General features: G+C 34.7%; 1 protein-coding gene across 3 annotated transcripts in view; it reads right to left on the bottom strand.

Moving 5' to 3' along the window:
• Nucleotides 1-27,012, bottom strand: part of LOC149803464 (protein phosphatase 3 catalytic subunit alpha-like) — a 104,833-nt gene that overhangs the window by 58,920 nt on the left and 18,901 nt on the right. For all 3 annotated transcript variants that reach the window (XM_089953172.1, XM_089953173.1, XM_089953174.1), the window contains exons 5-9: nucleotides 19,805-19,950; nucleotides 14,731-14,870; nucleotides 11,286-11,363; nucleotides 6,570-6,664; nucleotides 3,502-3,627 (exon numbers count right to left, since the gene is read on the bottom strand). In XM_089953172.1, the coding sequence (XP_089809298.1) occupies nucleotides 3,502-3,627; nucleotides 6,570-6,664; nucleotides 11,286-11,363; nucleotides 14,731-14,870; nucleotides 19,805-19,950 (585 nt within the window). The remainder of the gene's footprint in view (nucleotides 1-3,501; nucleotides 3,628-6,569; nucleotides 6,665-11,285; nucleotides 11,364-14,730; nucleotides 14,871-19,804; nucleotides 19,951-27,012) is intronic.

Raw genomic sequence — 27,012 nt, 5'->3', positions numbered from 1 at the left:
TGTTGTGCAAGTTGCAATATCCTATTTCAAATGTCAGTACATTTTTTACCCCTACATTTTTTATTTGACCCCCAGTTCTGACACCAAGGGCTTTTTTTTAACCCTCAATTTTACAACCCTGGGGGATACACTGTCAATACAAAAATTCACTCATGTATTCAAACTGCATAGGAGAAAGAAAAGCTTGGAGCAAATAGTTGCTACAATAACTATTAATGTTGCAGCCATTTATCTTCTTTTGAAGAACATGTCCCCTGTGAGCTTGGGGATATAAAAGTAGGCGCAATGTGCATTTCCATATGATGGAAGAAGTAATGGTAACTGGAGCTGCTACAGAGGTTAGCATGTCAAAATTACACCCATCTGATCAGCCTAATTCAAATACCACCGTGTCTGTGGACGAAGCATTTTACTCATCAACCTAAGCACTATATGAACTCTATATACTGCTTTGCCACAGAACACAAACCAACCAACCATGTGTGTGTGTGATCACTTTATGTGCACAAAAAGGACAAGTCATGTACCACAACAAAAAACCATTGTCCCTAAATCTGACAACCAAGGACAAAGCCCTGATTCATGGCTTTGAAACTGTTCCTAGCCCCACGTTTAAGTAAATACATTTATATGGCATTACAAGGGAATGTTAATCTATTAAGCTTATACTATTACACATGTAGTCTATTTTTTTGTATGCCAAATACCTCTGGGATTTGACTTCGATCCTCAGCAGCCCAGTGTCTTAAAATTCTTGCATCACTACATTTAGAGAGCACAGTCCTGTGTGACTTTGTACCCCTCTCCCATGATACATTGCTGGACATCCAAAATAACCAGGGTAAAGGGGATAACAAGGCTGTTTAATGACTGAATACTCGGTTTATAATCATCTTGAAAATAATTGTCAATAAAGAGCTTTTTCTAATGAAGATATTGGCTTTTTTATATATAATTTACCTTCATTTTCAAGATACCCAACCTCTAAAAGATTGTTTACAATATTATTCCAACTGGTTTCAACAACCATTACATGTACACAAAAAACACTATTACATAACTGCTTTTTGTTGTTGATTCAGAAAGAAAAATAAAATTCAGAAGAAAGAAAACAAACAAGTTCCTTTTTTAAAGAAACTAGGGCTTGGTATCCTGTGAAACAGCCAGATGCACAACTTGAATTTTTTAAAAATAGTGTTATATAACAACAATACTGTGCATCCATTTCAAATAACTGTGAAACTTTTTTTCATCTTTGAGGAATTATCCTTTAACCAAATCTTGAAATTTCTGGTCTACTACAAACTTGGAATGCACTTCTCCATAATGAAATTTATCTGTGAAACAAAGGTTTTTATTCACCTAGTACTGGCTACCTTGCTATCTGATTACATTTTGAGGCAAGTAAGATGATATTAAGTTGCTTAATTATGTTACTCACATACAAATATTTATAAGAGTTTGATCAAATGAAACTAGTTGTCCTTATACATGACCATAACTGCTAGCATTTACACAAATAGGATTTGCATGCCTTTTAACTCTTGTTTTATTCCACCCCCTTCATTTGATTTGATACAAAGACATAATTAGCAGGTAAAACAAAGCAGCTCTGCTTTTAACTGAGAATACGACAAATACTTCTGCAAAACAGGGTTCAGGTTCTCACAAAAATGCTAGAAGACATTGCTGTGATGGTAAATTTACATTTTTCAGGTTTGAATACATGAGGGCATATTGCATTTATGGTTACACTGAAAACAAATTAAAAGACAACTAAAGCATGAATTCACTTCACAGAACTGAACTTAACTGGCATTTATTAAGGTGTTGCCACCAGTAGGCATTAGCGACATTTTCATTGATCAAAATTTCATAGAATATAGCAATTTAAGGTATAATGTGAATGTTACTGGGAAAGAAAATTTAACACAAGACTGCTTATTAAAGTTAAGAATTTTGATTCAAATATCTGGGTACTATCCACTGTTTTCATCCATAAAATGAACTATATATAAAGATTTTATTTACCAATACTGATTGCAATTTGTTTTAAGTTTAACAATTAGGGTCCAATTTTTCTGTATTTCAAGTTTCTTACATGCCAACCACCAGAAGTACAAGTGTAATTTTTGCTAATAATGGTGGCAAAAAAAAAGCTAATCTGAGCACAAAATGTGATCTCTATATTATTAGTACTAAAAAAAAGAGTACCACTACGTTGTGAAGGCTATGACATAGCTAATATATTACATGCCATAATTACAGAAAACTGTATGAACACTGTCGTTAATTTTACTACTAACCTTGATCTGCAGGTCAAAATACTCTGCAGTAATGGGCAAAGTCCACGTGGATTAGAACCAGAATACAAACACAAAACATACTGAAAAATATGTTTTAAGCAGTCTACATGTCCAACTTTTGCCAAATGGTTAAGTCCACAAATTCTGAAGGAAAAAGTGCTCAATCCGAGTGCTGTATCGCACCACTCTCATATTCTTCGTACCACTCTCATATTCTTATGTACAAATTTGTCAGTGTTGATTTGTCCCTTTTCCAACAGACAAGTTTTTAAGTTTAAAAAGAACCATCTGCTCAAAGAATTTTCATCCACACATCAAACCATAAAAGAACATTTCACCTAATATCAGGCATAATTTTCTTTATAAGTACTCGTCTGCTAATTTAAATATCAATATACTGCAACTGCATGGATAAGTTTCAAATTAAAGAAACCCTTTTGTTGTCTTTGAAATGGGTCATATACAGTTGCTATAAATAGAAAATTTGGAAAGCACACACAGATCTATGAGGAATAATTAGCACTTATGACGTTTTTTGTAGAATACTCTCGAATTTTTATGATCAGCAGAATTAAAGAGTATCAATACAAACAACAAACAATAACTTTTTATTGTTTTATTTTCATTTTACTTTACAATATACCAGAAAAGAGTAATCCACCATAAAGAAATGCAATTTAGTGAAAAAAGCGTAATGATTACAACAAAAAGCACAATGGTTGGCATACATGTAGTTTCCAAAAATGGGATCCACCCATGTTGTAAGCAGGTTTGCAAGTTATCCAGGCTAGAATTGTTCAGGCAGTGGTGCATGTGTGAACTGATGTTCAAACCCAATTCAAAGAGAATACTATAAATTAATAAAAGTTGATTTTACCTTTAGGAAATGAATGCCGTGTTGTGTGTCATAATATGGGACATTAAATGTAGGACAAATTATTGATTTTGATTCTTGTGATTGGGGATGAACAGCTCAGAAACAACATAAAACCCCATTTTTATACTACATATAAGAGTGAAAAATATATTAAAAATTTTTTAAACTAAATTGCAATTTTTTTGTGGTTATATTTCGAAGAATCATCTTGCTCCAAATAGTTATCCGTTATTTTTAGGTACCCTCATAGAAGATGCGTGTTTCTTTAACCCCATATGCTTTCTCCTGGAATTGCCCTAAGTGTGACAAGATTCTTACCTTTTTCTCCTACAAATGGAAGGGACCATGTGAAAACATCCATGAAGTTTGGCAACCAGTATGGATGTGGAGAACAGTTGAATTGCCTAATATTCATCACATTATCTTCATATTTCAATATAGCAGCTGAAATGTTAAAGAGAGTCAAATTATTTTTACTTTACAATCTTATGAATTCGCTTACATACATAACTCCCTGGAATGGAGCACAGCTCTCTGAAATCTGTAGAGATGTTTTGTGAACACTGCAAACCAGCTATTCCAGAATGAATATTTAATCGTGAAAACATTAATAAGGACTATATGAATTAGACAAAAGCTTTAAGATCAAAACTAAACAATATGCATTTAACTGTATGGATCTTTTCAAGTGTCCTCATAATGATCAAGTATGATTATTTCAAATATGCACAAGCAACCTGAACTTTAACTAAAAGCATAATTTAAATTCATTGAATGTGCCCTCTTATAAGGATGACAGCTATTGCAGAAGAAATATATGCCAACAAATCTGGACTAAATGCATAAAATTAAAATGTTTTGTGCAATTTCAATGCGATGAACAATTGTTTGTGTGCATTTTGCTTTAAATATAAAATTCATTGCTTATCTTGAACTCTGGTGAATGCTTGTAAATGACTTGTAAATGCTCAAATAAAACTTTTTTAACATCTGGAAATAAACAGTTATGACTATAATGTCACAACAAAAACGATGCAAGTGTTGCTATACACTTGCTCGAGCATTAAAATACATTTTGACTTGCTTTTAAATTCCTACTCTGGCAAAAATATTAGAGGCAACAAGCCTTAGCTTTAATGGTATTTAAATCAAGTGTAAATAGAGTTTTGATATATATCATCCCTTTTTCCAAGTTAATCTGGTTTAAGATTCTCTGCAATTCAAACATTTCCTTTACATGTACTGAAATAAACAAATCTTTCATATTCATATATACCTATTGTTGTCAGTATTATTGACTGAATGGCTTTACAACTTGTTGTACTGATACTATCAAGCAAAAGCATGAACGTATGAATATTGTTGTATGCTGAAAATCCCCTTTTAAAGTCTGCTGTCGAACAAGATGTTGAACAAGTCCAGAAACTGTTCTTTATGGTTGTATACAATTTTCCACAGCTCATGAATATTTCTGCTCATAAGATTTTTCACTAACATGAGCTGTGCCAAAGTTTCAATTTCTAAATCAGTGCTCTGCTGACTTCTATGCACCCACGTTTCTATCATCATAATCTACATAGATGATTAAAACCATCAATGGAACAAAATAATATCTGCTGTCACTTTTTATGATTTATATGTATGACTGGGGTTGGGGGACATCTTACTGCCATAACAAACAATGCTGTGGAACTCGGTTCCAACACTGCCAACAGGTAAACTGGCAGTCTATATATTGACACTTACTCGGCTGATATTCATTCGATATTTGTATCCTGATGCCTTTTTCCTTATCAAGCAAATCAAGGCACAATCTAGAGCTCATGTTTTTCAAATTCTACTGAGTGCCATTTCAGTTTTTTAAAGGGTGATTGTACCCAAGGAATGCCATGTCGGTTCAACTGAAAGCATTTGTCAGAAAATGAATATGTCTAATTATATTTATTCTGACATAAATAGACATACATACTGTTTTGAAATTTTTTACTATTAGTTCAACCAAATTTGGCATTCCTTGGTTATAATTACTCTTCAACCGACTGAATAATGCCAAAATGGCAACACTGTTTTAGCAGAATTTTCACCAACAAGTTGAGGAAATCACTGGGCCATAGGAGTTATGAGAGTGAAAATCATGACTGTGAATAACATAAGATCATTCTAAAGGTGGAAAGGCAGGAGACTACAGTCGATCTCAACTTGGACTGAATGCCTCAACCACCCATGCCCTCTGATCTGGCACTGGACAAGCATAAAGAGGGAGCTTGTGCTACCTTGTTGTGATGAAGTCTTTCATTGGCTCTCCCCATAGATGAAAAATGTCTCTGCAACCGACTGGTGCCATGACCATTCCTTGCAGATTGCTGGTCCCTGTCAGGACAAGCTGTCTGCCATCGACATTCCACCTGCCTGGAATGTGACAATTAAGTAAGGACAGGCAAGAAAATAACAAATACAACACCCTTTCACATTCTGCTGCCTGATGGGCATGTACAAAGCTAGCTTAGCCAGCTGGAACATGTTTGGAGACTGTTAGTCTGTCATGTACAATTTTCCACAACTCACAGGAATTATTTTGGATACATCTTCACAAAAAAAATCACAAACGTAAGCTCTTTATCAAGTTTCACTTTCATGAGTCGGTGCTTTACTATTACGCCAGATTTGCTATCTGTTCCATAATGCTGTATTTGGATTTTTAGTCTCCTTGTTTAGATTGAGATATTTTGATCAAATAAATATCTTTACCTCTTAATTTCATTTTCAGATACTTATTTATTAAACTTATCTTAACCCTTATAGGACGACATGGTTTTGTAGCACTAGATCCCACAGCAACTGTCCATCAAGCATGAACATTGGACTCTTATCTACCACCATTTTTTGGGCTCAAAGCACTCAATGGTATTATCATAAACATTTTCCCTGCCCAATAATCTGATGTACTTCAAAAGCCTTAAATATAAAATGTCTTCATCACTATGAACAGCCTGTGCATGCAAAACAAAATCATCCTTTAAAGTCGTACCACACTGGCAATCAGTCATTTCAGTATTCTAGGTAGCCAGTATATTAAATGTACATTTATTAAACTTCATTGATGAAAGGTTCAAACTACGGCCCATTTATTTTACGAACCAAAGCATCTCTATTGCATGCATGTATGTCAGCTCTTAGCCACCTATGCTGGGGATCAGTACTGTGAAACGAACTCAAAACTGTTTCTTAGTACCTTAGCACTTAAGATGTGCTGTACTTGCATACATTTCTGTATATCAGAGGCCGATGCAAAGGAAAGTAAAAACCAGATCCTCTACTTTGTATAAGTTAGCAAATATTCCCCCAAAAATGGCATGGTTTTGCAGCTTACTTTAACTGTAACTTACCTTTATTATTGTATACATCCAAATAGTTTGGTGCTGAGAATATTGTTATAAGTGACGGGAATCCTGTCGTTTGACTTTTTCTGTACATTCTATAGCTGTAATGGAAATAAAAATATTAAATATGAAATTATCCTTTTGAACAACTCTATAATTACTTTTAACATTGTTATGAAAAGAATCTATTATATAACGAGAACCACAAACAGCATATGCTATACCCATCTTGTGCCCTGGAGCTTTGAGCCAACAACTGACTACTGTACGACAATACATGGACAAGGGTGAAGATTCATTCAAGTATCGGTAGCGGTTAAAAACTAAAAGCATGGGTAAGAAAACAGACCAGTGACTTGCATTATCCCCCATTTTAACTCTGACATTGACAGCAGGGGGTTTAAATGACAATAAAAAACCATGTCAAGAAATAAAACAGGCTAAAGTTTCACTAAAATATACCCATACATGAACAGATGTCACCAATCTGCATTTTCCATGGGCCATGACCTTAAGGAATCGGAAATGGCTATGGCATGTGTCAATGTCTAGTCATAATAAAGTTTCCTTAAATCATCTTAAAACTATTCAAAAACTTGTACTCTGGTTAAGAATGGAGGTAACAGAATTGCATTTTCCCTGGCTGTGACCTTAACCTTGAGTGAGGGAGCATGGCTACGAACCTGATATACCAACTAATCACAATGTATTCTAAGGCAAAGTTTCATAAAAACCTCTCAACTGTTATAAAGTTATAGGCCATATATGCACAGACCATAACTGCCAACACCCCCAATACAAAAATACTGACTGCTTAGAAATAAAAATTTTAAACCAATTTTCCGGAACAAATAGTTTTAAAATTTTTTAATGCATTTTTTAATTTTAATGCGTAACTATTTAAAACATCTAAGGACAGTACCTTATTTCATAACAAAGATGCATTTGTTGTGCTCTTGCACCTTTTGAATGAGCACTTTGTTCCATTTTGGGTGCCCATTTAGAAGGTACAACAGTACAACACACACTCAGACACAGGCTGTTTGTACGAGTCTTTTCCACACCTTGTTTTACTCTTTCGGTCATTATCGATTCAAATGCATCATTTTTCATTGATGATCTGAATTCTTTGTGATTTTCATACTGAACTGTTTTCATTCTAGCACACGAATAATCCTTTGGATATTACTGTCTGGAAAAATTGTGCCAGATAAATTGCCAACACTAGTAACTGAATGAGGAAGGTTCACTTCTAAAATAAATTTAATAAACTGAATTTCGATCAAAAATTACATAGTACGTTCTCATTGAGTTGTTGATGACAAAGCAGCCAGCTGATGTTTATTAGCTTTTTCATGCTCTTATATGTCATGGGCGAAAACACATTACACAATTTGCAAAGCATAAAGTTTCCTCCATTACTGGATTATTTCACAAATCTAAACAAGACAGCACAAATGTCCTTCCAGTTCTGTTTTCTTGTCTTTCCTGGAGAAAATTCTGAATATTCTGCTTTCCATTTTGACAGGATTAGAAGTTGAATATTACACAGATGAGATAAGTGATAACAGCAACTGTTTGTGAAATCCAGTATGGCGGTTAAAGACAGGCATATCAGCCTAGATTTCAAATGATCCAATCATATTTAGAACACTATTCCTACACACGTGATACATTTCTATCAAAATGGAACAGAGTGCCTGTTCTAAACAGAAAATTGCAAGAAAATTTTTAATTTTTTAAAAAAAGTTAATAGTGTATTTTGGCAAGAAAAACACCTGTATTCAGGTCCAAAATACAGGGAAAATGGGACACTTGGTAGCTATGACAGTGTGTGATTTGGATTTTTAATAGTTTTAACAATGTTTCAGTCATATTAATACAATGTCTGCAGTGTGACAATTTATAGTGAAGTCTAGCACTGCGGCATCATGCCGCAGACATGTAGCATGATGTCCCATCCAGTTACATTATCCTGAGACCAGGCCGACCAGTCCGAACACCAACCTCTTAATGCTGAGCGCCATGCAAGGCAGCTGTTATTGTCTTTGGTATGACTCGACCAGAGATCGAACCAGTGACCCCCCCACCACCACCAGAGGTGGACCCTCTAACCACTGGGCCATCGGAGCGGTCTGGTAGCTATGACAGATGGATAAATGTACATCATATTATATCATAAATAAAAAAAATCATTAGGCATAACAAAAATCTCACATGATAATAAACTATTCTGAAATTGTTTCAGTTTTATTAATTACAATTTCAATCTGTATACTAGAATTATTAAGATGACATATGCTTCAGACCTCATTTATATAAAATAAAGCATGATCCAACACACTAATTTTTTGACAAATTATGCTAGTACTCTAAGCACGAAAGGCCCTCTATGCAACTTGCGGAACATGGGTACCATGTCAGGTTGAAACACTTGATGCTAAACAGGAAATGATGGTAGATGCAGACCTGCCAAACCTTAGAGACAGTCTTACTAAAGCAGTTTATCACCCAGTCGATGTTTTTTCGTAAGTTTGACCAGATTTCAGTAAGGTTTAACAAAATATAAACTGCTGTTGTAAAGCTGGAAAACGTATTTAATAGTTCGGTATTCAAAACATGCAGCAACAGCAAACATTATGTTCAACTGAAACGTTTGTAACGTACACCTAGACCTTACTTACCACTAGTAAAATTGTACAAACTTCTGTTCCAAACCCTATGCAACTCAATGGGTTTGTTGCCAATCTCAACTTCACATAATTCTTGGAAAAATTTTTTCCACTACACATGACAATGACTATTTCTCTTGCCATTAGAAATATTCAAATTGACACATGATGTCCAATAAACATAATGGTGTCCCTTCCTGCCTTTGTTCACAAGAAACTGAATATTCCTTTCTATTCTTCTGTGCAGATTAAATCTTTAAGAGGCTTATTTTCCCTTTCATCTTCAACATGCATCGCTTTTTAAATGTCTATAATCAACAGTCTGATCATGTAGACACTATGCATAAATAAATAAGTGCAGTATAAAGCATCCGAGATATTAGTGTAATGTTCGTCTGACACCTTGACAAATTCCACTAACACGAAACCCAAATCCAAATCAAAGATGAACCAATTGTTCTGAATTTTTGGCAACATTAACATCATTTCCATCATATTTATTGGATGATTATAAATCTGGAAAATTATTTGTCCAGTTGGGGCATATTATTTGAACATTATTTACATTGTATGATGCATCTTGTTTATTCTAATTATTTTCATCTTTATTTCAAATAAAAATGCCTCTAAAATAGGTAAACCAAAAGAATAAGACAATAAAACTGTACTAGAAAGCAAACTGGGTTTGCCATTAATTCAGTGGAACTACAAATCTTAACAAAATTACCAGTACTGAAATCCAAACTGACATGGTGTATAACAATGGCACCACAACCACTCCACCCAAAAAAAGCATCAAGTCCAGAGTATAAGGGAAGAAAGTGAGGGAATGAAACTTCTTACATGGAAGGCACTGTGCACTGTTAATGACTTTGTCACTTTTTTCTAAGCCAATTTCTAAAGGGATGGGAAGGGAGGAATGGCTGTAGTTCAATATCTACCCAACACTTCTATATCCGTCTGCACCAAAATAAGATTTTTCACTAACAAAACCCAGCTAACATTTATCACAAACATAATCTCTACCAAAATTTCACATTCTTGAATCAGTGCTTTACTGATTGCTATGCCAGATTTACTATAGGTTCCGTGATGTATTAGGGTTTGAAGTCCACCAATGCCAAGGTCTACTTGTTCATGTAGATATATTTTGATCAAATAACTATTTCTCAATTTCATTTTGTGTTCTTATTTATTCAGTTTATCTGAACCCTTATAGGGCTTTATAGGATCCCACAAGTCTAAATTGTTTGAGAAGAAAATGAAAAGTGCACTTTTAAATTGTCTTTTTTAAATTAGCTTGGTATTCTGCTTTTTCTATATTTAATTTTGATATACCATCCATTTTTATTCCCCACCCCCATTTTGTTGACATCATACCATCTATTTTTGCCCATCCAGCATGAAAATCAGACTCGTATTTAATACCATTTTCTGGCTCAAACTCGTTCACTGGTCTGTGGCACAACTTTTGTCTCAAGAGGCACTTTAAGGGTAAACAGTTAAATAAAAACTATATAATGCACATAGCACATTTTCTTGTATGCGACTTTAAACCAGTGAAATTGTGTGAATTTGTAAAAAAAAAAAAAATTGCACTATTCATGCGATGGAACACCCTCACAGCAACTCTTCATTTATAGTGATGGATCATGATTAATCAGTCACCTTGTTTTACTTACTGGCCCTTTAAACACAGCTGTATCTACGAGTAAACGAACATGCGGTAAACCATTTATGAAGTAAGAAACACTACTAAAATGTACTTGTTTCAGGATGCTGTATAAGGAAGACCACTCAAAACCAATTAGCAGAAGACACATCTGGTCACTGTCCACCAAAAACTTTATACAATCATTAATCTTTTTTTTCATTCAATGTTGACATTTCTAAGGGTATGATACTTTGTCCACTTGTTGCAACAGGCTCCTACTACAACTTCAAACTTTCAGATTCCAACCTGCAGTCTTAATATAACAAGTTCAGCAAATGGATTCAGGTCTACAAAATGTTTTATGTACATGTACCTACAGTGGTTCTTCAAACTTACCCAGCATCTTGTGCTTCATGTGCTCTAATAATGGATAATAAATTGTTCTGTTGCAAGAAATCACAACAAGCTGCATAGCTGAAATGAAACGAGAAAAAATATTGTGCTATATGGTGAAAAAGTAAGCAAGAAGCAGCTTATCAGTCAGAATACAATTCACAATATACACATCAGGTACAATAAATGTGTATATAGCACATACACATCTGACACCTGTTATGGTCGGGTTTATGGTGTTGAAGTTTCCCCCATCTGTTTAGTGTGGTGACTTGAGGACAAAATACAATATAATCAGTGTAAGGTGCCCCTCAAGACTGCAATTAAATATGTGATGGACTTCCACTGGATCACGTGGATTTCCACTAAGAGTTGGGAGAAAATCCACCTGAATTGGGCACCTGATCCCTTGTCCAGTGTCAACATCCACTGAAATAAATGGCAAATCCATAGTCCATGAGATATGTACTATAATAATGACCTTTACCCCACTTGACAAATTAATAAGGCACACCATTACTTGATTTCCACTAGGCCAAGCTTTAACACGAGTACCATAAATGTCACATGATATATCAATCGTTTCATAGTCATCTATGTAGTTAACTGAAAATTTTGTTAAGAAACCATTTTTATTCTTTCAACCAAAGCGATCTTGACCTTTCGCCCCCAAATCAATATGTTTTGTCATACCAAGTGCAAGTCATCCATAAAGTTTGGTCCAGGTCTATGATGTAGATTATTATTAAGCGGAAACTATTTGTCTTCTTTCCATCACAATGACCATAACCTCAAAATCAATAGGATTCTTCCTTGTCATAATTGTCAACAATTCACAAAGTTTGATCTCGGTTCATGATATTGGACTAATGTTGTTATCGTGGAGACCAATTTTATTATTCAAGTAAGACTGGAACCATTTCTAGTTTGGAGAAATTACACATCACAAGAAGTCTTCTGGTGAAAACATGTATGTCAATACAAGTTTATGTTTAAGAGGAGCAGCAACAGCACAATTTTCAGGATGGCCACTGTGGCAGTAGTGTTGGATGTCTGACTGGCACATATTTTTCTAGGACCAACTAGACCATGGAATGAATGTGTGTAAAGTGTTACAGGTAACTGTATCATTTTTTAAAAAATATTAATATAATTTTCATTAAATTCATTTGGGTCACTCTATGACATATTTTAAATCCTTAAATTTAGTGACTGGCTAGCACAATAGTACAGTACAAGTACACTACCTCGTTCATAAATCAAGGCAGATCACTACAGTCAATTATTTAGGTCAATTTCAACACGCATTAATTGGAATGGAGGTCACATAAACATCACATGAAAGTAGAAGTGCATTTGCCCTGTAGGGCTATCAATCAACTCGTACGTGCCAACCAGAGTTGTTGTTGGTTTAATGCCATGTTTCAGCACACGATAGGCTATACGTGGCGGCCAGTATTAATGGTGGAGGAAGAACCCAGGAAAACTGACGCACGAGACGCTACTGACAAGCTTTCTCACATACCCACACTGGCTGAATCCGAGACTCGAACCCACACAGACAGAGGCGAGATGGCAGTGATTCGTAATGGAGAGCGCGTTAGACTACTCAGCCAATCGGGGCCCCCCAACCAGAAAGAGGTATAAACGTAAATTTTCTTATTACAAGTAAAAAGTGTAATCTAACTACAAAGCGTGATCTTTTCATAGAATGTGTAATCTAATAAGTACTAATATTAGTAACAATACTTTGTAGAAGCTATAACACTGTAGCTATTTCATGCCATAATTACATTACGTTGAACACAAAATGTACATTTATTATTTTTTTACTAACCTGGATCTGCAGATCAAAATACTTAGCAAAAATGGGCAAAATCCATGTGGATTAGAACTAGAATACAAATGCAAAACATACTGAAAAATTATTTATATTCAACACTCACTTCAACTAGTCTACATGTCTATCATTTTGCCAAAGGATCCTGAACTCCACATATTCAAAAATATGCTCAATCAGAACACTGTACTGCATCATTCTCATATTCTTCTTTACCAATTTGTAAAGCGGTGTTGTTTTGTCCTTTTTCTGATCAGACATTATTTTGATGTAAAAAAAGAGATTCATCTGCTCAAAGAATTTTCATTCAAAAATTGAACCATAAAAGCCTGTTTTATTTTCTTAAAAGGTACAGACTGGTCTGCTAACTTGCTTATCAATATAATGAATATGCATGGCCAAGTTTCAAATTAAAGAAACCATCTTTACTTGGAAATGAGTCATACAGTTCAATAAATAGACAATAAGGAAAGTACATGCAAATGTATTACAAGTTAGCTCTTACACTGTTCTTATGCAGTGGTCTTTCTTTTAGAATATTCAAAAAAAAATTATGACTTAAATTTAAAAGATGACAATATAAATTACATAACTTTTTATTACTTTATTTTTGTTTCAGTTATTAATGTACTGAAAAAGCTTAATCCATCTACAGGCAAACAAACATAATTCGGTGAAAAAAGCATCATGATTACACCAAAAGCATGATGGTCGTCGGCATGTATGTATTATGCATGCCCTAACTGTTGATTGGTTCAGTAGTAGTTTAAGGTCAGAACACATTCCAGTTAGTTTTAATTGTGACTGAACTGTTCGTGAACTTTCTGTGAATTGGATTCTGTTCATATGAAGACCATATAAAGACTATAATGAGAATATATGTGCCATGTTTTCCATTATTCGGTCTATGCAATTTTGTAAGAGCCATTGAGAAGAAATAGTTATTTGTTTATATTTGTTCGTTGGATTTGACAGAGTGGAAAATCAGCATGTTCAACTTGATTATATTAAACTTTCAAGGACTTCAGAGATGTTCTTCATTCACAGGATTGCACTTAAGTATATACATTTGGATTTAAAAGTGATTCTTCAGTGGTGCTAGTATGGTAGAACATAAACACATTAGAACCATCATTCGGAATACCTTTGGACAGTTTCCAGATTAGTATCAAAATGATATTCTTGATCATATAATTTAGGTCATTCTCGAAAATCATATGCAGTTATTTTTAATTCTGTTTGATTTTATATTTCAAAAAATTTAAATATTGGAAACATGAATGCTTGTTGAGTTTACCTGGTCTAGTTATTCAAAATTAAGCCTCTAGATGAAACAAAAGTTTCAAAACAATCATCCTAAGAGCTTAGAAATAACAATAACAAACTTGTGCTTACATACCGATGAATGACTGATCACTTATGTCAGACAACAGATAGCACACCTTACAACATATTCCTTTCTGTGACCATTAGAGCTAAAATTTACAAGACTATTTGTGGTAACTGACAAAAAGATGGACATGGGATGACTATGTATACCCCTACCTCTATATTTGTGTTGTATTGCTTCCATTAGAGACCATTGCCACAAAAATAAATGATACTAACCTGTAAAAGTATGAGCAACCTCGTACACTGTTATGTGTAAAATGTTCTGTTGTTTTTTCATTTCCAAATTCTTCTAATGGATCTGACCATAATAAATCACACATTGGACCAAATGCTGGTGGTTCTTTGAATCTGTCCAACTGAAACAAAAATCAATTGATGTCATCAACATTTAAAGTTTATTGCACATGTACAACCTGCATCTCTGGTCAACAAGTTTTTTTGGGGGGCATGTGGTAAGCAAGACATCAAGTCAGGGATCTTCCTAACTAAGAAAATCATTAGGAAATAGCGATGTCAAAATTTTGGGAAATTTCTACTGGGTACCTGTTAATCCTAACTATCGGTTACCTGGGTACCCAACCAATGGGAAATTGTATTAAATGTGTATAAACTACTTTGTTGATGGTTCACACATGCCAACCCCCAAAAGAGGTATAAGTTTATTTATTACAATATAAATAGCAAAAAAGCGTAATCTGAGCAAATAAAGAGCACTCTATATATTACATGCCGTAATTACAGAAAACTGTATGAAACACATGCCTATTTAACGTACATTTATTTTTGCTACTTACCTATATCTGCAGTTACATTTTTTGGCCAAATTGGCTATGTGGATTAGTTGTTAATACAAGAGTATAGACACAAAAGAAATTGATAAATCATTTATGCATGACACTCACTTTAACTAGTCTACATGTCTATAGTAACTTTCGCAAATAGTCATGAAGTCCACAAATGATTGTTGTAGTATCCGAAACCTGACATGGTTCATCCTTTAAAGACTTATAAACATGGTATTATGGTATTACAGTTATTTCTTTAGTTACAAGCTAATCTGATGGATTCAAAGTAAATAACAACAGTCACTAAATGGAACTGATACTCCATTAGCTAAAAAAACCATGTCAAAATCGTATTGCCATGTAACAGAAATAGCATGAAGTTTTCAAGATGGCCATCATGGTGGTAACAATGGACATCAGATTGGCACCATTTTAATTTCAGACCATCAATGCATTTTAAGCTGAAGACTTTCCAAATTGGAAGAGCGAAACAAACTAGCTTTACACACTGGCTACTATGGTGGTCATACTGGATATCAGACTGATACCATTTTCACAAAGGACTATACATCATAATGAAACCATGTACATGTTCTAAACAGAAGATTGGAACGAAATTTTTGATTATTTTTAATATTAAAATCCTTATCTTTAGCAAGAAAAACGTACATCCGTATTCAGGTCCAAAATTCAGGGAAAAACGGGACATTTGGCAGCTATGGACCACTCATCTATATCCATGTCAGTTTGAGGCTAAGCTTGCCAACGTACATATGAAAAAATTGAGCTTGGTATTATTCCTGACAGCTGGAGATTCCTTCTCGCATCTTTCTTCACCAAATATATTGGCCTCTATGTATAGCTGATTATGTGCTGAGAAATGGCTTTAACCTACAAAGCCAAGCCAAACCAAGCCCCAGGCCACTACCTACCCCAGCTCCATTTAGAACAATCTGGAAATCATAAGTCTTTTAGTAAGACACTTGTGTTGATGTGACCACTAATTCTAGAGAAGTAGCAATAACAATATATTCAATGTGGCTACTCTGTATGCCATAATGCAGCACCATGGGGGCGGGGGGGGGGGGGGGGGGGGGGGGGGAGGAGCCAACTAGACATCAAAGGAAGTATACTGCTGAAAACTCTGTCAATATGGCTTGTTGCTCAAAAGGAGTAGTACCAAGACTTCTAAAATGGCTGCTGCAGTGGCTATAATGGTCTTCATACTGGAACTATAGTCACTTAGTCTAACTGGACAAGACGTCTTTGGAGCCCCTGGTGACTAAGTGATCTAAGAAGCTCGCCTTGAGAAATCAACATCTCACCTCTATCCACATGGATTCGAGTCTCTCTGGCAGTGTATCCCCTAGAGGTGAAAGACTGAGTCAAAACCCCCTTGGTGTCAGAATTGGGGGTCAGACTGAGTAATAAAAAAAACTTTGGCATCAAAACTGTGGGTCAAATCAAAATTTTGGGGGTCCCTGAAGCACAAATGAGGGTAAAGGGAAATAATGCTCTGGCTTGCCCAACATGGGTATGTGCGAAAGCTAGCCAGTAGCTTTCTGTGGAACATTGGTTCTTCATCCACCCAGATATACTGGCTAAGGTTCATTATAACTACTTGAAAAAAGTAATTCAGCATTTAATGCTAGACCAAGCATACCCTTGCAGACATAGCTCTGGCAATGTGTTGAATTTAAGCAATTCGAAGCTAAAAAAAAACAAAGTGTACATCAGCCATTTTTTCAATATAATACATCAAAAATCAAAGTAAAACTTTTGACTTTTGTGTACATTTTCTCTTGACTGAAGAATTTAGAAAGACAGAAAGGAAGCTCTATGTTCAAGTCAATTTTGGTGCTAATTTGATGATCATTAAATACAAGAAATTATATTGCTATCTAGGAATTCCCACTGAAAATTCAAATATGATAATTGAAAAAAAGGTGAAAATTTTAATTTATGTACTCCTGCCTGAAGGTGACAGGACCATTATTAATAAAATTATGAATCACTTTATCAGTATTTCAACATAAAACAATAGAATACTTCAATGAAGTTGCAGATGAGCACCATTTTGATTTACACCAACCAGATACCTTAAAAGTCTTCTCATGATAACCCTATCATGATATGGCTTGATTTTGGAGCAGTAATGATAAGATTGTTGTGCACGTGTGTGATTTTGATTTTTTTTTATAGCTTTAACAATTTTCCAATCATATCTCTATGTCTGCATTGTGGCTCGTGTGTGCGTGTGTGTGATTTGGATTTTTAACATAGCTTTTTAAAAAAATTCAGTCATATCACTATGACGTCTGCAGTGTGGCAGTTTACAGTGATGTCTGGCACTGAGGCATCATGCTGCAAACATGTAGCATGATGTCCCACCCTGTCACATTATCCTGACACCAGGCTGACCAGTTCTAACACTAACCTCTTAAAGCTGTGCACCTAACAAGGCAGGTGTTAATACCATGTTTATAAGTCTTTGGTTTGACTTGGCTGGGGTTCGAACCTACGACCTCCCACATCAGAATCATACACTCAAACTACTAAGCAACCTGAGTGGTCAGCAGCAATGATAACTAAATGTACAAATACCACTATTGTCAGTTAGGACCAGCTACACATCAAGTCAACTGGTGAAAATCCCATGTTGATATAACTTTTCATTCTGAAAGAGTAATTATTTTAAAAAAAAAGAGAATTTAAAGACAATTGTTCTGGCAGCTCTATTGAATATCAGATTGGCTACCATTTTAATTTAGTGAAATCTTGTGATGGTAAGACTATCCATCGTATAATGTGGAATAATGACACAATTGTGAAGATGGCCATAGTGGTAGTCATACTTCAAATCAGAAACATTTTCATTTACAGACATCATTGAAGTCATCTACTGAAAACCCCATGTCAACAATACTTTTCATTCAGAACATGTGTGCGTGATTTAGATTTTCAACATAGCTTTAAAAAAACAAATTAAGTCATATCATGATGATGTCTGCAGTGTGTTAGTTCATAGTGATGTCTAACACTGGAGCATCAAAAACGGAATGGACATGGCTAATAAATCCAGTCCATCACAAGCAGAAAAGCAGAACTGAGTAGAATAAACAGAAGAAGAAAAAAAAAATCCATCCATTCCAGACCAACTGGAAAAGTTGTTGCAATGCAGGTTCATTCACAAATATAACCCTTTTAGTAGACCAAATAATTTTTTTTAAAATAATGTTAAGCATGCTTTAACCTATAAATATTGCATGGCTTAATTACAAGAAACTATGAAAAATGTCTATTTAGTGCCACTGGTTAATGTTCTTGTCACATATGGGGAAGAAGAAAAAAACGATGTGGATTAGTACCAGAATATAAACACAAAGCATACAGACAACACACTTAAACTAGTCTACATATCAAACTTTCATCGTGTGATCATCAAGTCAATTCCACTAATCCTGCAATGAACAAGACAATGATCTCAACCCGAGATGAGAATGGACTTTGTCGAAAATCTCTGAAAAGTTATTTGGGGATGTTTAGAGCCCCGAAATCAGGGTTTAGTAGGATGAATAGAAACTGGGGCAGCAATGTCTGTAGCAGGACTAGCTGTAGTATCTTCATCTTTCATGAGATGATCTAATAAATAGTTCATCGCCTTTGCTTTCACCTTTTCCTTATGCATTTTTTATTTGTACACTGTATTATATTAGTGCCCCAACACCTATACTCCTTAGCTGTTCCTGCTATGTCTACTTCTAATACAAACTCCAACAACTTAAATGACTTCACTTCGTGATTTATTAAGATATCAATCTAAACTAGAGAATAAAAACTTGTTATTCAAACTATCATCGACTTCCATAATCCTGGCATCATCTGATTCAAGAAGAACAGTTTTCCGACTAACATGTTATAAACTGACAATATTATAATAGAGAAAACAAAACTATTCCAATAAGACTGATACTGAATAAGCATTATCAGGAAATGAAAAACTTTTAAATACATCAAGCCAACTGTGAAAATAATGTCTAAATTGTCGAAGACAACAGTGATTCCGATTAGACTACACTTGCTTTAGAAAATCATTAACATCATTATACTGATATAAAATTTTTATGCAGCAGCCTTCTTTTCTAGCTTATTCTAAAATTTCCATAATGTATGGGAATGAAAAGATAATATAAACAACCAACTTATTATTGCTTTATATATATATTTGTTCCATAAAGCATGATCCAGATACAGGCAAGCAAAGATTCAATTCAGTGAAGAACAACTTTATGTATTTATAGGAGAGACCTCTAACTTTATGGCATTAAGGGCTGGGCAAATATGATTTCAAATTTTACAGAATTTGTCAGTTATCTGTAAGGACAACTTTGACAAAAGTCAGTAAAGATTTTTAACGTCACAAATAACCAGATATTGCAAACTTTAAGCTACCAACAAAATCTTTCAGATGCCGAATTAATCTTGTATAAACAGATTTTATTTACCTTCCTAATATCATCTAATGTGTGGATTTCTGGTGACAGTCCTCCATGTACACACAGGAACTGCTGGTTCATTAAAGCTGCTAAGGGGAGGCAATCAAAAGCTTCCATACATGCATCATATACTTTTTCCGTATATTTTATTTTACCTGCAAAAAAGACATTTATAAATTGATTTGGGGGTTAAACATTTAAATATCTTAATTTCCTATGCTCATATCCTCATTAATTATTTAGTCACTCTCTCATTGGGTCCATATTACAAATGGAATGGGGGGGGGGGGCACAATTTATTTAGAAAACACCAGCTCCTCAGAGAGAATTAAAACTCTAGTTGAAAAAGAACCAGAAATTCAAGAAAAAACATTTCCTCCTCTTGTCTGCCAAGCACTGAAACCATCTCTAATATTCCTGAACAACAATAATTTCACAATAGCCAAACCAAACATTATTAAAAGACTTCACGTGGAAAACCCTTAAAAAATACAACCTCCCATTCAGAACAAGTCAAATTAGCACAATTTTCTTTTAAAGTCACTCTTGTATAGAGGCCACGCTAATCTTTTCTATTGGTGTGTACAGATTTCATGCAAACTCTTTAAGTAGTTTAAGAGCAGCAATAAGAGACTTGTGTTAATAGAGAGTAAGACAAAAAGTCATCCCATAAGTCAAATTTAATGGGTAGGGGTGTGGTTTGGTAATGGATCCGAAAAGATTTAAAAGATTTAATAAATAAATGTAGCACCTGAAAATATAATGTATGACTTTTATGCAGTTACTATTTGAGATAGATTTTAGAAACAAGCACAACTCATTAAATACATTTTCTATAAACAGACACTGACCTCATTGAGGAAGTATTAATTTCAATTGTTTCAACTCATTTATGCAATACCTACCTGTATACTTCATATCTTCTGTAATTTCCTAGTGCAACAATAACATAAAATTCTCCACTTAGTGTCATAATGCTTGGAAGTAATTGCCCTCTAGCCCAAGTAATGCATTTAGCATCCTTATCTGACAACTGGTCCTGATGAGATAGGGCATTTCAAACGAGTCAGGCTTGAAGGTGGAGAACTCGAGAAATGTAATGTCTATCTATACTTTTTTTAAACTCTTGGTATCAGATTGTGTCTGTATTATGTGTAGCTTTTATTCATAACCATATATTGTAATGATCATCTACAGTGAAGATACTGGACAGTTAATTTTTCTGTATAGGTATAAAATACTAATTTAAGATTTAAGCAAGGTGCATTATTGCATATTGGATTACATAAATCCATAAATAGTTGTTGACAGTTGTTTACAACCATTAATGATAATATTAATAGTATGACCTTTTTACAAGTTTGGGATTATTTCCCACTGGGCAATCGGTCAAGTGGATTCTTAGAAGAATCAAGTTATTTCCCACTGAATGGGTTAGGTTACATGAATCGGTATTTTAAATAATAGATTGAGTAGCAAGATCTGCCACAAAGTATATTGTGACATGTAGTCATAATATACTCTCAAATATGCATATAAGCAGAGAACAGAGCAATCAGATTAATTTCAATTTTGGATTCATTACTATTTCTGATTCTTGTTACTTATGTTAAATCAGTCTGTAGACGTGTTTAACAGGGTTAATAGCATATTTCTTTCAAAAATTTCAAGGTTTTATCAAGGTTTAAAATCATATTTTTCAAGGTGCATTATTGCATTAATTTTAAAGGATATATAAAGGAAACTATGTAAACACAAATTAATACTTACTATTACTCCATACGAGGAACATTTCATTCAAACTTATTTTTAAAAAATGAAATACAACATGAAGTCAGTTGTATGATCATTGATATCTTTCCCATGAATATTAAACATATTACATCTGGGCATTAGAATAACGTAGTAATTGAACAAAGTTCATTTTACTCTGTCTACACTACATGTTCATTTTACTCTCTCTCTCTCTCTACACTACACTATTTACAAAGTCCAAAATATTTTTGAGTGAATTTTTCAGTTCTTGTTAGCATGTCATCAAGCTGTTTTTCAAGAGCTCCAAGTTTAGCGATTTTGTCTTTTTCACTTTTCCTCAAATTATTTTGATGTTGTGATGAAGGAAATTTTCCTATGGATCATTGCTTTCAATGCATAGCCATCAGCAGCAGCTGTCGTTGTCTCAATGTCTTTTTCAGTACCTTCCTTTCTTCCTCACTTATCCCCATAAACAAAAAAGTAAAGATATTTGTTTTTTATATTATCCCTAATTTAAAACCAGCTTATGGATATTTTCTACTATTTCATATCAGATATATTAATATTTCTCTCAGCGGAGCTGTATTGTATATTTATCTTGTTCATTGTAATTATCATCTGTCCTATCTCCACTCAATCCCAAATTAAGAATATATACAGTTTCTATTTTAAAACTTGAATCTGTTCAAAGACGTACCTCATTTGTGAAAATTGATTTCATGCTAAAGGATTCTTGTTTTGCTGGGGGGGGGGGCTGCATGTGACCGTGGAGCACTCTCTCCCACTGCATGCAAATCAATATCCTTCTGACATGATTTGCAGAAAGATCTTATAATCCAAACTTTATGTTTGTTTTCATCTAGCTACCGAAGTTGGAATGTCGAAGCAAATGATTCAAATTTAAACCACTGCTACATCCGGGCTTCGTACAATCAGAAGTTCAAAATGTAGAACTGTGCGGCAGCCAGCTGTGGAAAAATTTCCATTCCATTTCAAACTTAGCAAGAGAATTTTTTTCTTTCCCTTTTCATTTTTATTTAATTCTGTAAAACGAAAACTATTTATTAATTCCTTTTGGTTTCATGAAAATCAAGACTTTTCAAGGTACCCAGACAATATTTTTGAATTTTCAAGGTATTTTCAAGGTCCTGAGGGAACAATTCATTTTTCAAAGCTTTTCAAGATCCCCTATGGACCTTGGTTTAAGATGTTTTAGATAATTCGAGACATTAGTTAGGATTACTTATTGGAATTACAAAGTGTTCATTGGACTAAAATTTTATCATGGGACTATTGTTAATTTTTAAAAGGAGTTCTGGACAATGCCATTTTAATACATCAGGACTGTTGGCAGACCAGTCCATTTGAGGATCTGAAATTCATTCTGAACATTTGATGCTTTTCAACTATTTATTTCAAGGATTATTTTGGATTCAATTCAAAATATTGCAAGTTCCTCTTATGTGTTCATCTGATAACACTGATAATTAAATTATTTGTAAAGTTTTACAAAATTTCTTGATTTTGCTTCTTTCTGTTACTTAGTTTATGACAAGAGTCATAACATGAGTGTTGTAAAGATCACTTCTCAGTGGCAAGCCACTAGGGTCATTGAAGAACAGGAAGAAGCAACCAATGAACTAGTTGCCAGGGCATCAGGGCTACTGTCACATTGAGCCACAAGTTATATTAGTTAAACATGAAAAGGGAGCTTATTGTTGGGTCTCATTGGGAAAAAAGTCAACAACTAGCCTTCTCCCCACCTGAAAACTGGTTCTGCTATCAAATGATGCAGGACTATTCTGCGACAACTACCTCAAACCCTTGTGTGCACAGGCAAGATGTCAAGATCTGTAAAGGCATGTACCTTTGACCATTTTGCCACCCAGGGCAGTCTCTGTGGATAGAGGCAAGGCCAAGCAATTTAGTAATAAGCTGGTAAGCATCCCACTCCAGACAGTACCAAAGTACTTCCTGTGAGGAAGTAAAATTTATCATGTGAAGTAAGCATCTTGAGAGATGGAAACTACTTGAATTGCCAGGCCTTATAACATTCTCAGCTGAAGCTGAAATCTTCAGCTTACATGATTCTTTCTGAAGAATCCTGTTTAACCCTTTCATCACTATGGATCGGTTTTCCAGTCTGGGGCAGTGTTCCTCTCTAGCGTTATAATACCAGACTATATAAATTTTGAGATACCTCTAATAACTTCCTACTTGTAATGTAGATATTATATTTGATTATCTCGCGAGTTCAGCTTGTATACAACTAGAAATATCGAACAAAGTAGGCACTTTTAATGAGTTTTCCGAATGGTGAAATTTGAGTGAAGTGTTAGATTTTGAATTATCAGAGGATTTTACCAATTTTGGCCTAGTAAAGTTGGATGAAAATGAGAGAAGGCATCTGGAGAGGCAATGGAATGCGCTTGTGGGTGACAGTGATGATGATGAAGAGAACTTTGAAGGTTTTGAACCAGAGAAAGTGTACGCTCCACGTAATTTTGTTTGGACGAAGTTGGAAAACCAAAGAGATTTGTTTCAGTTTTCTGAGAGAGTTGGACCCACCTGAGTGTTAGATCGCTCCAGGAGAGCTTTGGAATATTTTCAAATATTCTATTCAGATGAAGTTTTTGGAAACATTGTCAATCTAACGAATTTGAATGCGACGATCAAATGTGCCAGAGGTGATACAGGTGTGGACCGATCTCACCTTGGATGAAATTAAGGCATTTTATGGAATTTTAATTTCTACCTGTCATATGTACCTGAAAGAAAGACTTGTGTTGCTACTGGAATTATTCATGAGTACATCTAGGGTCAATTGAACAAGTTTAGGGAACTGTCTAAGTTTTCTAAGAAGTAAATAGATAATTACTTGTATTATACCTGTTGTGTTACCTGTTTGCACCTGTATTTTAACAGTTGTAACAGATATGCACATTTTAGTCAAATAGTCATAAAATTTGATTTTTAACCTTGATTTTGACACCTAATCCAGCCAGATATCTTTAAAATTGGCAATGTTGTGTTATTTCAAAATCCTTAAGTCATTTTGCTTTACAACTCCAAAGTTACTTAGTGTTGAGGACTCTATGCCCCCAAAGTTACTTAGTGATGAAATGGTTAAGGGAAAAATAATATCGGTCAAAACTTTCTGCTACCAGGCAAATCCAGAGAATGGTCATTTAACTCCCTCTACAGTAAACTCCTCTGTTGATTGGTGTGCATGGAAGGAGGGATGTACTTGCCAGGAGGATAATCCAGAAGTGAAATTCGTACCCTTCCTTTATTCTACAGATATTACAGAGGACCCATCAAATCTAACAAGCTTGACCAGGCCTCTGACAAGAGGGCCAGTCAAGCATTTACAGAATTACTTGGAAATGGGATGCATGACTGGTGAGAGAGCAAATCCTATGGCTGCTGCCCCTTTTCCACTGTCCATGAGATAATGGAGGAGCCCACAAACTTCCAAGGTCACTCCAGGGACCATATCTCGGCTACTGATGGTAAGAGACTTAAATTAGGGCAGCTTCCTTGACTAGGAATGCATCCTTTTGAATAACTTTCCTAAAAAAGCCCTCTGGGGAAATCATGATGGACATGATTCCTGGTCATGTTTCAATGGACCATGAGGATGTGAGAGACGAGTAATGTTGATCTTTTGGGTCTCGAATTGCCACGGACGGGAGATCTTTAAGGAGGGTCTCTGCCTCTAAGTGAGGTTTTTACTGTGATCCAAAAAGACGAAGTGTCGAGGGCAACATCTCAATGGAGGTGGTGCAACTAATTTGATAGTGCCATGGACATTGAAAAGGCATACCACAAGGTTATGGCAAATGCCTCCAGCAAGTGCTATGGCATAGTAAGAAAAAGAATGCAAGCTAAGTCCATAACAATGCTGTCGGATTTTCAGCTGCATTCTGCTGATGTTGGTATATTTGATTCAGTTCCAGTATTCCAATGCTGGAACTCATCTTTCTACAGACCTAATTTCATGGGCAGGATACCAAAGCTACATCTTAGGAGACTAGTTCTTTTACTGCCATTGATGACGATTCAAAGGATGAGAATGCTATTTGGACTATGATTCAGACTAGTTGTTAATGGACCCAATAGATTCTGGTACCCAGACTCTAGACAAGTTATTTATGATTCTGGATCAGCTGGACAGTAAACATCATCATGGTCAACAAACAGTAACCATGTGCTAAATTTAATAAAATTCAATAACTCTGTGACATGAAGATATCATTTTGTTTGTTTTTTCTTTCCTTGTTTTATTATCTAAAGTAATTAGTCTGGTTCCCTGGGCCAACTCCACTTAATCTTATATGAAATCCATTATTAGAAACAAACAAGGACAAGCCTGTATCCAGATTTTACAACAATACTATTCTTGCTTTATTCCTTAAGTCTGTATTTTAAGAACCATTTCTGTAAGACTTAGGGTCAAATCGTACGGGTTAGCAGGTCTGCTATGGTGTCCACATTCAACATCAGATGAGCACTATTTTAATTTATGACTAATAAATAAGACATTAAAGAAAGTCTTCTGTTGAAAAACCCAGTCTAATACAACTTCCTATTTTGGAGAAACAAAACTGAGATGTTCAAGATGGCTGGCCTAGTGACCATAATGGCTAAGAGGTGTACACCATTTCCATTTCAGACCAAACTAGACATCACACGAAGTCCTTCTGTAAAAAGAAATGTGCTGATACAAATATCCATGTCTTTTCCAGGATGAAATTAATTTTCAAGGTTAACAAATGACCATTATGACTGGAATTAAAGAACAGTTTGGATTATAAACATGCATTTGCCGTATATGAAGATGTTTCTTATTCAAGACTCTCCAAAACATATATATATCAGAAAAGATGATCATGTACAAAACTAGTCACACAAAACAATTTGACTATATTCCCATAAATTGGCATTTAAAGCCATTTCAATGTACAGAATACAAATTCTAACTTTACTTTGCTGACCTGCATTATGTTGCTACAAGGAAACAACATAATAAGCATAAATTATTTTGTTTCCTTTCAAACCTTTAATTCAAAAGAATTTTAGAACAAAATGTGTGCATGTTATACAAAGTAAACATTTCATATCACAGTATGAAAACCCCCCCAATAAATCCAAAGTATTTGAATCTTACCTTGTAACAAAAAAAGTTTAACCCTGAAATTATGTGCCAATAAAATCTCAAACAAGATTTTTCAACCAACCTAAACTCTTTAAGACAATTTGGTTAAAAATTCCATCATTTAAAGACATTTACAAAAGGGTTGATTTAAATTTTGACAAAAGACCTTCAAAATTATATACTGTTGTATAAACAAGGACTGAATTTTCTGTAAAATCAACTTGTCTTCTTGTAGTTCAATAAACCAGTCACCAAAACTGTATTGATACATGGGCTCTTAGCGTTTCTTAATATATAATAAATG

Source organism: Sinohyriopsis cumingii, chromosome 3, assembly GCF_028554795.1.
Source record: "Sinohyriopsis cumingii isolate HCF-2022 chromosome 3, ASM2855479v2, whole genome shotgun sequence".
In the NCBI taxonomy this organism is placed as follows: Eukaryota; Metazoa; Mollusca; class Bivalvia; order Unionida; family Unionidae; genus Sinohyriopsis; species Sinohyriopsis cumingii.
Note: the sequence above shows the minus strand (reverse complement) of the source record. Positions and strands in the feature narration are given on the sequence as shown.